Source organism: Daktulosphaira vitifoliae, unplaced genomic scaffold, assembly GCF_025091365.1.
Source record: "Daktulosphaira vitifoliae isolate Bord-2020 unplaced genomic scaffold, ASM2509136v1 Scaffold_1, whole genome shotgun sequence".
NCBI classification, from domain to species: domain Eukaryota; kingdom Metazoa; phylum Arthropoda; class Insecta; order Hemiptera; family Phylloxeridae; genus Daktulosphaira; species Daktulosphaira vitifoliae.
Window position 1 is genome coordinate 8499653 of NW_026099572.1, and position 12993 is coordinate 8512645.

At 23.5% G+C, this 12993-nt stretch overlaps 2 protein-coding genes across 2 annotated transcripts; both read left to right on the plus strand.

Annotated features, from left to right (window-relative positions):
- Nucleotides 1-534: 534 nt before the first annotated feature.
- On the plus strand, nucleotides 535-3375 carry LOC126894986 (uncharacterized). The gene is made up of 2 exons (XM_050666398.1): nucleotides 535-2134; nucleotides 3168-3375. Exons 1-2 carry the CDS (start codon nucleotides 1237-1239, stop codon nucleotides 3194-3196), a joined length of 927 nt encoding a protein of 308 aa, XP_050522355.1. The 5' UTR covers nucleotides 535-1236; the 3' UTR covers nucleotides 3197-3375.
- A 1658-nt stretch (nucleotides 3376-5033) lies between these two features.
- Nucleotides 5034-7683, plus strand: LOC126894972 (uncharacterized). Its single transcript, XM_050666371.1, has 2 exons — nucleotides 5034-6544; nucleotides 7565-7683. Exons 1-2 carry the CDS (start codon nucleotides 5113-5115, stop codon nucleotides 7588-7590), a joined length of 1458 nt encoding a protein of 485 aa, XP_050522328.1. The 5' UTR covers nucleotides 5034-5112; the 3' UTR covers nucleotides 7591-7683.
- Nucleotides 7684-12993: the final 5310 nt, after the last annotated feature.

Genomic DNA, 12993 nt, shown 5'->3' on the forward strand with positions numbered 1-12993 from the left:
ATCGAGATATTAATAAGGAACCAGCAGATCAAGTAGCTTTTGGAATAAAACACCAATTTTTTTAAAATTAAACACTATCTAAAGATTTGCATCGAAGCGTTTATTTTTGATAGTGATTTTAATCACTGTCAGATATCATTTACTTGATCCAACTATGCCACGTCACCACTGTGCCGCGACCCCCCTGTGCTGGGTTTTTTTTTATAATTGCTATATAAAAATTTTTAAAATACATATTTTTATTTTGTTTCAGTTTATAACTTGATGGAAAAAATGATACAAATAAAAAAAATATTTAAACATTTTTAATTGTTAAGTTAATGCCTGTTAATTTGATCAGTTAAAAATAAAGTAATTTTTCTTAAAAGTGTTTCGTGGAAAACAAATTAAAAAATGTATTAGCAAATACTATTAATAAGCAGAAAAATGTGTATTTTTATTTATAAAATATTAATGATATTTATACACATAAAAATAAAATCAATATAAACCATTTGTATAAAAAGAGTATTAAATTTGATGTTTGATATTAACTAAAAAAATTTGAATTCTTTAAATACTCAATTTTTTTATCTACTCTAAAATGTTAGTCTATATTTTAATTGTAAATTTTATTACAGCTATAAATTTCGATTATACTGTTTCAACTAAAATCAACCTCCACTGTTTATACTCTAAGTATATGCTTTATTACATGAATACCAAAGAAATCTATTTCAAAAAAGTCGAATCAAAAAAACCACTCGATGTTGGTAAAATCGAAGAATTTGAAGATGAACTCAAATCAATGGGCGAAGTCGTATTAAGTATGCTTGAAAATCTCTATTATGACTTTGAAAATAAAACTAAAATGTTAAATGAACATACAAAGAAAAGGTATAATCCATACAGCAAAGTAGATGGTTTGTTAGCATTAAATTTGTATTTAAATAATTTTTCTGAAAACTTAAAGCTTAGATCACATAGCCAATTAAATTATCAAAAAAAAAAATAGAAGAAACTCACTTTTTTATAAAACGATTTAAACAAAATTGCCCTATTATTATTAGAAGTTTAAGAAATAGCATTTACCTTGATTGTTTGGGTATAAAACCTTTTGATTTTAATTGGGAAGCTTTTTACTATGATAAAAATTATCAGAATCTAGAATTTAATTATTTAAATCAATTGTTACCTAAACGTTTAATATTTGAATATTACAATGAAAAAGAAATTGTTGATGATAATTTGAATAAAATGAAGACAATGAAAATATTAGACAACTCCGAAATTGATCTGCGGTATTATTTAAAAATAAAACCAGGACGAGATAATGAAACTGAAAAAATGATGCAACATCGCTTACATCCGACTAATATTTTACTATCAGGCTTATTTAAAGATAAAAGAACTCTCAATGGGATAGATTTATTAACTGGTAGTCCTGACCCTATGGATTTATTTCGAAGTGTACCCTTAAATGCAAAATTAGAAAATGGAAATTACGCTAACATTACAACATTATATGAAATGATACAATACGATATTGATATAAATTGTTTTATCACATATCAAAGACAAATTATAGCAGCTACAATTCATCCTGTATACTGCTGGATTGGTACATTTACTCAACTATTGAAAAAAATTTTTTATAGTGAATCAAATGGTATCAGTGAAATCAAAAATCGAGCTAATATATTTAAAGCTGAATTAGGTCTCCTGAACAAATCAATACAGGAAGTAATAAAAACTTTAATTAGTTATAAATTGTTCCCGGAAAATGTGCAATTAGATCTCGAAATTACCTTAACGCGTATTAGTGTAATAAAATATTTTCCTGATACAATTTGTGTGAGTAATTTAAATGATGGACGGGTTGATCAACTTTATACAATGTGTGCCAATACAATGAAAATCCATCTATTAAAATTTGGAATTGATGTAAATTTCCCTGAAATATATAATAAAGAAGATTGTAAAAAAATAATAAATAGATTGGAAAATAAAATCAAAGAAATTCAATTATATGTTGAAAATTTAATTCATTATAAATACGAATATAACAATATATTTTTTCCGAAACAACTATTTGCCAGTGATTTTATATTCACTAGTAGATTAAAATGTGACATTGTAGAAAAACATAAGTACGGTATGTATTTCAATTTTTAATATATAACTATACAGGGTGATCGATATCTGGTAAGACACTATTATAAGAAACTATTGAGAATTTAAAATTTTTGTAAAAAGAAAAATGATTAAGTTTATAAATCTCTACAATAATATGAAGTTAAATAAATTTTTTTTTTATCCCTTCAGGGATAAAAATGTTTATTTATAGTTTTTTTAAATGGGAACCACTTTTTTGATTTGAAATATGATAAAAAAAAAATTACAAACAATTTTATTCTTATAATTTTTTTTATACGAACAACTGTTCACGTTTTATAATTGTTTAAAGATTTTGACTTCCACAAAAAATATTGTCGTTTATTACGTTTGATAATATCAGTGTCAGTGCAACCGGTATTTTTGTTAGATCTTTATCTTACAAAACCATACACTTAGCTATTAATAATACACCGAAGACCCGGTTTGAATCTATTATTGTTATCACTTATTTAGTGCGCAGTAAATTATTATAGCTAATTTACATGTCATAACATGATCAATAAAATTTGGTTAATGCAACAGCACATAAAAATAATGACTTCTGTATTTAATACAGTAAAAAGACAATAGACATTTGGTCCAAAATCACTTAACTATAACAACTCAACTATAACAACTTAACTAATTAACTGTAACGGACAAACGATTAAATTTCAAANCAATGTGTAAGATGTCAAGATTTTGGTCACACAAAAAATTTCTGCAACCACCAACCACGTTGTGTCAAATGTGGAGAAACTCATTTGACTCAAAATTGTACAAAAACACCTGAACAACCACCTAAATGTGCATTATGTCAACATCCTATGAATATAAGCCACAGATTTTCATTTATATTCAATGGTGTATCATTTACACAGATTTTTGATAAAAATAAGGTTTAATTATTGCTACAACTCTTATTACAATTGTTTATAATTACTAAATAAACATCTTAATATAAACATTTTTAACATATGTATTTTTATTATGTTTCANTTTTTAAAATATGTATTTTTATTATGTTTTAGTTTATCACTTGATGGAAAAAATGAACTAATTGTCAAAAAATAATTAAAATAACTGCATTATAATATAATATTCATAATAAAATACTTTTTATAACATAACTTGACAAACTTTAGATTATGAAATGTTTGTGTATATTTTATTTTTGATTTCAATAAGTTTTTGGGTACTTACTCATGTAATTTCTATAATTTTTCTCTACTGTCAATATGTAAGCTACAATATAAGTATTTCTAAAACTACTATTTTTCTGTAAAATTGAAATAAAAAATAAATAATAAAACATATNACAATATAAGTATTTCTAAAACTACTATTTTTATGTAAAATTATATAAAAATAAATAATAAAACATGTTATCTCTAATACCTCTTGATTTTGTATGTGGCACCTTAATGTCAATTTGTTCAAATGTTGAATAAATTCAAAAAGTTATAACATTAATATGACCTTTACAGAAGTTATAAAAAGGTTAAAACTGAACATTTTTCTATTATTTTATTATTCAAGTTTATGCTATAATTATAAATTTGTATGAAAAAGGTTTTGAGAATTCTAAAAGTACTAAACTATTGTTTTCACATCATTTAGATAATACAAACGCTTTCATGGGAGGAAAAAATTTAATAATTCGACAAAAATCATAACACTTACATTTTTTAAAATCAAATATACTTTTATTCTTAAATTCAATTAAAAGAATAAAAATGATGTATTTTGTATTTTGGCTGTGGAATTTAAGTGCTGTCAGATGTTATGTATTTTAGTTATTTATTTAATTATACTAAAATAGCAGTTAAAATTATTTGAACTATGACAGCCAATAAAACAGTTCACAAAAAATATAATACCATTAATCTACAAGAAAGTAACATTTGGCAAATCATTTTTTGTAAGATTTTTCTCATATTGTCAAAAAATAATATTAAAATGCGGGTTGAAATATTCACTAAATTTATAAATGNTTGTTAAAAACAAAATATAATTACATTTTTATTTTTATTTTAATTTCATCTTCATACATATAGACTCTATATGTAAAATAATAGCATTAACCTAAAAAAATTAGCATTTGCCAAATAATATCTGTTAGTAAAACTATACTAAAATATTAGAATACGGCTATAAATTATTCACTGAATTTGTAAATGGTATTCCAAGTATAAAGTTGTTTAAACAGATAACTTACTTTAAAATATTACGGTAATATAAAAGTTATTTTAGATTTTAATATATAAATGAGCTAAAACAGGTGGTTTTAAAAAATACATTGTTTTTACTGTTAAGTTAAATGGTTTCTTTGTACATAAAAATCATTTATTTATATTACAAATTCTTATAAATGCTAAAATTAAGAAGAACAAATATCAGTTCTCAATTATATAACTATTATTCTTTTTATTTTAATTTTGTTAAGGGGAAAATTATTTTTAGTTATAATAAAAAATATAATATATTAACCTACAAAAAAGTAATATTTGCTAAATAATTTTTTGTATAATATTTCTCATATTGTCAGAAATATAATATTCAAATACGGGTTGAAATTATTCACTAAATTTGTAAATGGTATTTCAAGTATAAAGTTGTTTAAACGGATACCGTAATTTAAAATATTACAGCAATTTAAAAGTTATTTTAAATTTAAGTAAATAAAACAGATAAAAAAAATGACTTTAAAAAATACTAGTTTTCATAGTTAAGTTAAATAATTTCTGTGTACAAAAAACATTTATTTATATTACAAATTCTTATAAATGCTAAATTTAAGAAGTACAAATATCAGTACTCAATTATATTATTACTAATCTCTTTAGTTTAATTTTGTTCGTGTTTGCTGCAGTTAACATGTTAATTAAAATACTCATTATTAGTTTTATACTATCTCTAAATTTGAATAATCTCGTGTTAAGTAAAAGTCAACTCAACTGCTACTATTCTAAGTATATGCTTTATTATTTAGAAACAAAAGTAATTTATTTTAAGAAAATTACATCAAAAAATCCAATTCCGGTTAGTATAACTGAAGAATTTGAAAACGAAATAAAATCTATGGGAGATGTTGTTTTAACTTTGTTGGAAAATTTATATTATGAAAATGAAAATGAATGTTCAAACAATTTTAATAATCCGCATTCCTTTGCAGATGGTTTGATTACATTAAATTTATATTTAAATAATATATATAAAACTTTAAGAATTCAGACATATCTTTATTTGACAAAGGGAGAAAAAAAATTAACAGGGTACAAAATTTTTGTAAATGAATTTGATAAATATTGCGGTTATATAATTAAATGTCTGAGACAAAGTATAATATATGATTGTTACAATGGTAATATGGATTATTATAATCGACAAACTTACTGTTATGATAGTTATTATGATAACAAACATCCAAAATATGATTATTTAATTAAATTATTACCAAAAGAATCAGATTACAATAAAAAACATATTGTCAATAGTAAATTGGAAAAATTGGAAACGTTGAAAAAATTGGATGAAGCCCATGTTGAGTTTAAACGTGTAATAATGAAAAAACCATACCGAAATTCTCATCCAGTAGACAAAATAAAAAAACAATTACATCCGAGTAGTATTTTGCTATCAGGCTTATTTCAAGATAAAAGATCCACTAATAGGATAGATCAATTAACTGGTAGATCAGACCCTATGGATTTATTTCGAAGGATTTCCCTAACTACAAAATTAGAAAATGGAAATCACGCAGACATTACAACATTATATGAGATGATGCAGCGCTATTTTGTCGAAAGTTGTGTTAGTTCATATCAGCAACAAATTCTAGCAGCGACAATTCACCCTGTGTACTCTTTAATAGGTACATTAGCTAATTTACTGAAAAAGGTATATTTTAGTGAAGCTGAGGGTTTCAGTGAAATTGAAACTAGATCTAAAGTATTTGAATCCCAATTAAATGTTATAAACGAATCAATTAATGTAATCATTGAAAATTTAGTAGATTTGAAAATATTTCCTGTAAATTTGCAAATTCACTTAGAAGCCACTTTAATGCATTTTAAAAACATTTCGAAGTGTATTTGTTCAGATAATGTTGGTAATCTAAAACTCAGATGGATTGATCAACTTTGTAACAGATGTGTTAGAGCAATGTCATTTAATTTATTGTATTTTGATGTTACAGTGAAAAATATTCAATTTTATAATAAAGATGAATGCAATGAAGTAATAATACGACTAAACAATAAAATCAAAGAAGTCCAATCATATGTACAAAATTTAAGTTATTATAAAGAAGACTATCACAATATTATTCATTATACGGCAGTGTTTTCCAGATGTTGTGGGATTAATAATTTTCTAGATTGCAATATAATAGAAAAAAATAATTCAGGTAAATTTTATTAAAATATATTAAAAGAGTCTTTTTTTATTATATCAACTTGTATAATATTAAGTATTAGTATTTTGTAAATTATTTCTTGTTAAAATTTATGATTTCATGTTTTAACTTTATAGTGCTATATATTTAAAAATTTATGAGTGAAAACAGTTTTTTTTTTAATATTTAACACAGGCCCTTTATATTCGATATACATTTTTAAAAAAATTGACCATTTACTTTCGTACAGAGGTGTTCAAAATTTGAAACATACGTGTAAAAAGTAGAACTATTGCAACTTAACTTTTAAAAATTGCCGGATTTAGGTATAAGAGGGTGTGTGTAAGTTTCCCCTACTACAAAAAAAAATTAATAAGATTTAATTGTTAATTAGAAATATTTTACATCATTTAATATCAATCTAATAAATTTAATAAAAGGATCTGTCCTTTCCAATAAAAAATCTTCTAGCTACCAATGGATTATGATAAATGACAATATCAATTTCATGACTGAAATAATTTCATTTTAGTTCATTATAATTGTTATAATGAACTAAAAATTAGAATAATCAAAGTAACAAAAATAACTTTTTTCCAATATTTTGATAAATCCATACTTAAATTTTTGACACAAATATCCCTTAGAAGTAACGAAATATACAACTAATTTATATTAATTTATAATTTCTCCGTGAAAATTACACAGCAAAATACTGAATATCAATTTCATACTCAATATATTTTCTAGAATAATTATTTATTCATGTATTATATTTAATTATCCTATAACTATTAATCAAGATATAATTAAGTAAATAAAAGTTGATGTGTCTTTTAGATTAAACCAACGATTCTTTCTAAAATTTAATATTACCTAAAGATTGCATCGAACAATTTTTTTTATGATAATGATTTTAACCATTAAAAATAGCTTTTGTAAGTTTTTGTATGAAGTAGTGAATAATTCTTTTGATACAAATCATTATCAACAAACTTTTTTATTACTTATAATGTTTTTACCTTTTTTCAGGTTATTGTTTGATGAAAAATAATTAAGAATTTTTTTTATAATGATAAAATAAACAAATAATTTAATTAAATAATTAAAACTATGGTTTCATTGTCAATATAAAAAATGCATAAATATACTACCGAAAAATTTGTTTTGAATTAATTCATAAATAAATCAACATTTATTACTAATTTTACTTGTAATGTGTAAGCAATATTAATATTTAATCAAATATATATTTCTTATTGAATTCAATTGTATGTGTTTAATCTTATAAAAATTTATAACACGACATAAACTGAAAAGTATTGAAGTACATTTAATACATAGAGTGGATATGTATTAAAATGATTATAATTAAAAAAAAAAATTATCTTTAAGTTGTTATGGGCATATCAACACTTTTTCTGACTAATTTTTTTCCTAAATCAATTACTCGTGTATAATAGTTTATTAATTAAAAAAAAAATATATCTTTAAGTTGTTATTGGCCTATAAAAAAATTTTTTTAAAGAAAAGTTTAAAAAAACACGTATTTTGAAATTTTAAAAAAATTAAAAATGTATATTAAATTTTTTAATATTGATAATAATTCTAAGAGATCAAAAATATTTAAAAAAAAATTACAAAGACATTATTATTGGATCAAAAGTTACAAGAGTTTAACTGACAAGTTAGATCTGTTTCACTATGTATTCAGTGAGTTTAAATGTAAACTTAATATTTTCGCACAAAGTATTCTCTTTNAAGAGTTTAACTGACAAGTTAGATCTGTTTCACTATGTATACAGTGAGTTTAAATGTAAACTTAATATTTTCGCACAAAGTATCCTTTTTTGTTGTAACAGCCAATACGAAACACTCATGTTATTAAGTCGATGCAGTCATTTTTATAAATTTTATAAAATCAATATATTCTAACAAATTAATTTTATACTTTCATATGCCTGTTGATTTATTTAACGGTAGGTACTCGATTTTAATTACGTATAATTTTTGATTATTTACCTTTTTTATATCATCTCCTATAACTTAAATGAGTATCAAATTAATTTTTTTAAATGAAAACATTCATTGTTATGTTATATATTTAACTAACTTATAAAATATAAAATAATCTAATTAAGAAAATGATTGTTCGATAACAATTTTGGACCAGTACTTTGGAAGCTATTCTCTTTTTTATATCTAACTGGGATGAAGGGTACGGTCAGGAAATAACTAATGATAAAAATAGCAATACACACTCCTCACCACCAGACTTTACTTTAATAAACTACTGGAGAGATGTCAAAAACGTAGATCGTATAAAAACATTAAACAATTTTGCGACCCTCAAACTTTGCCACTATAATAATTGTGCAACATTAAAATTATTATTACATTCTTATTAACATTATTACTAAAATAACAGGTATTTATATTTGTAAAATTAATAGATATTTAACTTAATATACAATAAAAATAAAGATAAGATTATAATTTCAAATACTTTATATTCGTGATGTTCTTTCTTTATCTATTCCAATACAATTTTTTTAAATTTATTTATTCACGATTAAGTTAAAACCACATGTTATAAAACAATAAATTGCAAAAAATGTATAAGTACGATTGAAAACAAATTCATTTAAATTATTATCGAAAAATTTGTCTCTCTTGGTTTTTTTGGAAATATGTTAAAATATAATTTAAAAATATTTCCATAAAAAGTTTCCAAAAATTACTTATATTTTTTTTAAATTCAAGAAAAGTATCTTATCTTAAGTGTCAACATAACATTAAGTGTCTTTACAAAAATTGTACAGATTTTTCAAAACGGATTTAATTTAACATTTTTAACACAATTTTTCTGGCTAATTTTTTTTCTAAATCAATTACTTGTGTATAACAAATTATTTTTACTAGGAGATAAACAACAATCATTTTTTTTTATTTTATCTCTTCGAAATGTTCCAAAAAAATGTTGTATTAAAGTTGTCAGATTTTTTAATGGATTTAATTTTTCAATAAGCACAAATACTGTAGGAAATTTTTTATTTTACTTAATTTATAAAATTGACATTGAATTAATTGAATATTTAATGATTCGTAATTTTTTTTATACGTATTGTCTTATTAATTTGTATTTTAGAAAAAAACTAATAAAAATGTTTTATCATAGCAAATTTATATTTCTACTTTATATTTTAATTTTATTATGACACATATTATATTATTTTAATTTAATTGATTTTTTTTTAATGACCATTTATATCCTTACAACTTTATATAAATTTTAATTAACATAAATTTTTACAAGCATTTTTTTCAAATGCTATATAAAACGGACAGAGGTTGAGGTACGACTAATAAAAAAGACTGTGATGTCGCAACAGATTCATATTAGGGTGATGTGATATACTCACTTGTGTTCTGCGTCATCAATGAATTGTACAGTTGGACGGGGTTGTATTTTTACAGTGCCATTGTTTTTGTTTTTTATTATGCTGACGTGCAATTATGCATAATTAATAATTATTATTTAGAAGGTAATTTATATGTTACATCGAGATGTAACTTATTCGATTGTATCATATGTAATTAAAGCGTCAGACACGATTGTTGTACAAATACTTCAAAATACATCATTCAAACCGCTGCTAATTACTCAATGTACATTGATTTAAGTTCTCATATAAGATAAGAGCAATCTAGTCAATCTACAAGTAAGTCCTAATTGAAGCAATATCAGGGCATTTTTTTAAATTATGTAATTTGAACAATATTACTTAAATACATTTATCTGTTTGTTATTTATGAGACTATTTATCAACATTATTTATACAGAATATATTTGTTATTATGTGAATAGAATTGTAAAATTGCCAATAGAACACATATAGTTCACAAAATTTGAATTTTATTATTTTTATTTTACCTGTTCTATAAAAAAAACTAGCAAAGACGAGACCTAACTCAGTGAAAATTCATCATATTAGTTAAGTTAAACAAATTAACAAAGCTTACTTAAAAATTCCCGGATATTGTTATATAGAAATTTTAATGAAATGTCTGTGTTATATTTGTTAAAATAAAACACAATTAGTAATCTTAAACAATTTTACCTTTACATAAAAGTGTTCACTCAATTCTTATAGCTTTATATCTTGTCCCTTCTCAGAATTTTATTACATATCTAGAAAAAATTATTTTATGTTATAATATGGTAATTTTTAATAATTTTAATTTTAATTAAAAATAATTATTAGTAAAATCTGATTTTACATCAACATATAGGGGATATTCTTCTTTTTCTACTTTTTCTTCGCCTATATTGCATCAGATGCCATTGAAGCATCAGACACAATTGTTGTACGAATACTTCAAAATACATCACTCAAGTCGCTGCTAATTACTCAATGTACTTTGATTTAAGTTTTCTCATAAGATGAAAGTAATCTAGTCTATCTACACGATAGTCCCAATTGGAGTAAAGTCATGGCATTATTTTATATTGTACAATTTAAATACTTTAATCTGTTTACTTTAGACTATTTATTAACATTATAAAGAATACATTTGTGATTATGAGAAAAGAATTGTAAAATTGCCAATAGAACACATATAGTCCCCAAAATTTGAATTTTATTATTTTTATTTTACCTTTTATTTATTTCTCTACCTCTTCTTCCTTCAACATTCATTTCCGTAACTGTTCTTACAGCTTCCGATTCCTGTCTGCTCATAACATGACCAACCATTTAAGTCTATATTCTCTCATCTAATCCTCGATTGATGCTACACCTATACTTCCTCTTATATGTTCAATCCTTATCCTATCTTCTCTAGTCACTCCACTCATCCATCTAAGCACTCTAATGCCATTCTCTGATTTATTATCTTGTCGACCACCCAACACTCTAATCCATACATTATAACTGGTCTAACTACAATGTTATAGAACTCAGCTTTCAGACTTATTGGAATTCTCTTAACACATCAAATTCTACTCTCCACTTCATTCACCCGCACTTAATCCTGTGTCTTACATCTTCGTCAATACTACCGTTCTTTTGCACAGCTGATCCTAAATACTTAAAACTTTCCACCTCTCCTATCACGTCCTCGTGTTTTCCTTTGTCAAACTCGTACACTATATACTCCGTCTTACTCCTACTTATTCTTAATATTTTTCTTTTAAGAGATGTCCTCCACACTTCTAGCCTTTGATTAATTTCTCTCCTATTTTCACCTATTAATAAATTAAAAAAAATTAAACAATCATTTTTATGTCTACTGCAAAAACACTACTTTTTGAAATATTCAAATTATGGTTATTATATTAAATGTAAATGCAAAACCAATAATTTATTTGAAATATCACAATGAAATATTTCTGAACAAAAAAATTAATAAAAGCTGTTCCGTTAGATTTTGACATATTTATTAACTTTTAATGTAATGAATGATTTGTGTTACCTTTTTTATTATTTTTAGTTTTCACAGTTTTAAACTATTTTACAATATATATGTATAAATATTTTTTTTTAATAATAAATAAAATAGTAGTACATTTTGTAATTTTTTCAAAGTTTAAAAATAGCCATTTTGATTTTTTCTTACAATAAATTTTGATAGGTTGATATTAACTTTAGTATAAGTACTTAATAAATAACAAGCTTCTTAAAACATAAAGTAAGGATAAAAGTTATTAAAGATTTTAAAACTTAGTGAAACACTCCGTATAAACAATTTCATAATTTACTCAGGTGTTTTATCTAAATAGCGAGCTTTATACACTCCTATTCAAGCATCTTCTTCATATACTTTAAATAACTTATCTCCTAATAATGAAATTATCGATTTCTCCTCTTGTTTACTTTCTATCTCCGAAATTTTCAACGCCTTAAATAACTTATCATTTAAAACAAAAATAGGTCCAGATAAAATACCCGAAATAATTTACCGTAATTGTTCTTATACCTTAACCCGTCCAATTCATTTTTTATTCAACTTATCATTATCTACAGGTGTTTTTCCAAATCTTTGGAAAACTAGTTTTATTTATCCGATTTTCAAGTCCGGAAACCGATCTCTCGTAAATAACTACCGTCCTATATTCTGTTTAAGCGTATTACCAAAATTATTGGAAAAACTTATAGAACCAAAAATGTCTAATATTTTTAAAACTATCTTATCAGATAATCAACATGGCTTCCGTAAGACAAAGTCAACTCTAACCAACTTGATGACTTTTCATACTGACTTACTGCATTCCGTTAGTAATGGTGTTCAAGTTGATGCAATATATACAGATATTAAAAAGGCGTTTGATACAATTAACATTAATATATTAATAGATAAACTTATTATTATTGGTGTAAGGGATCCAATCCTTTCATGGTTTAAATCTTACTTATCTGATCGAATACAAAAAGTAAAAATAGGTAATTCGATTTCTCCAA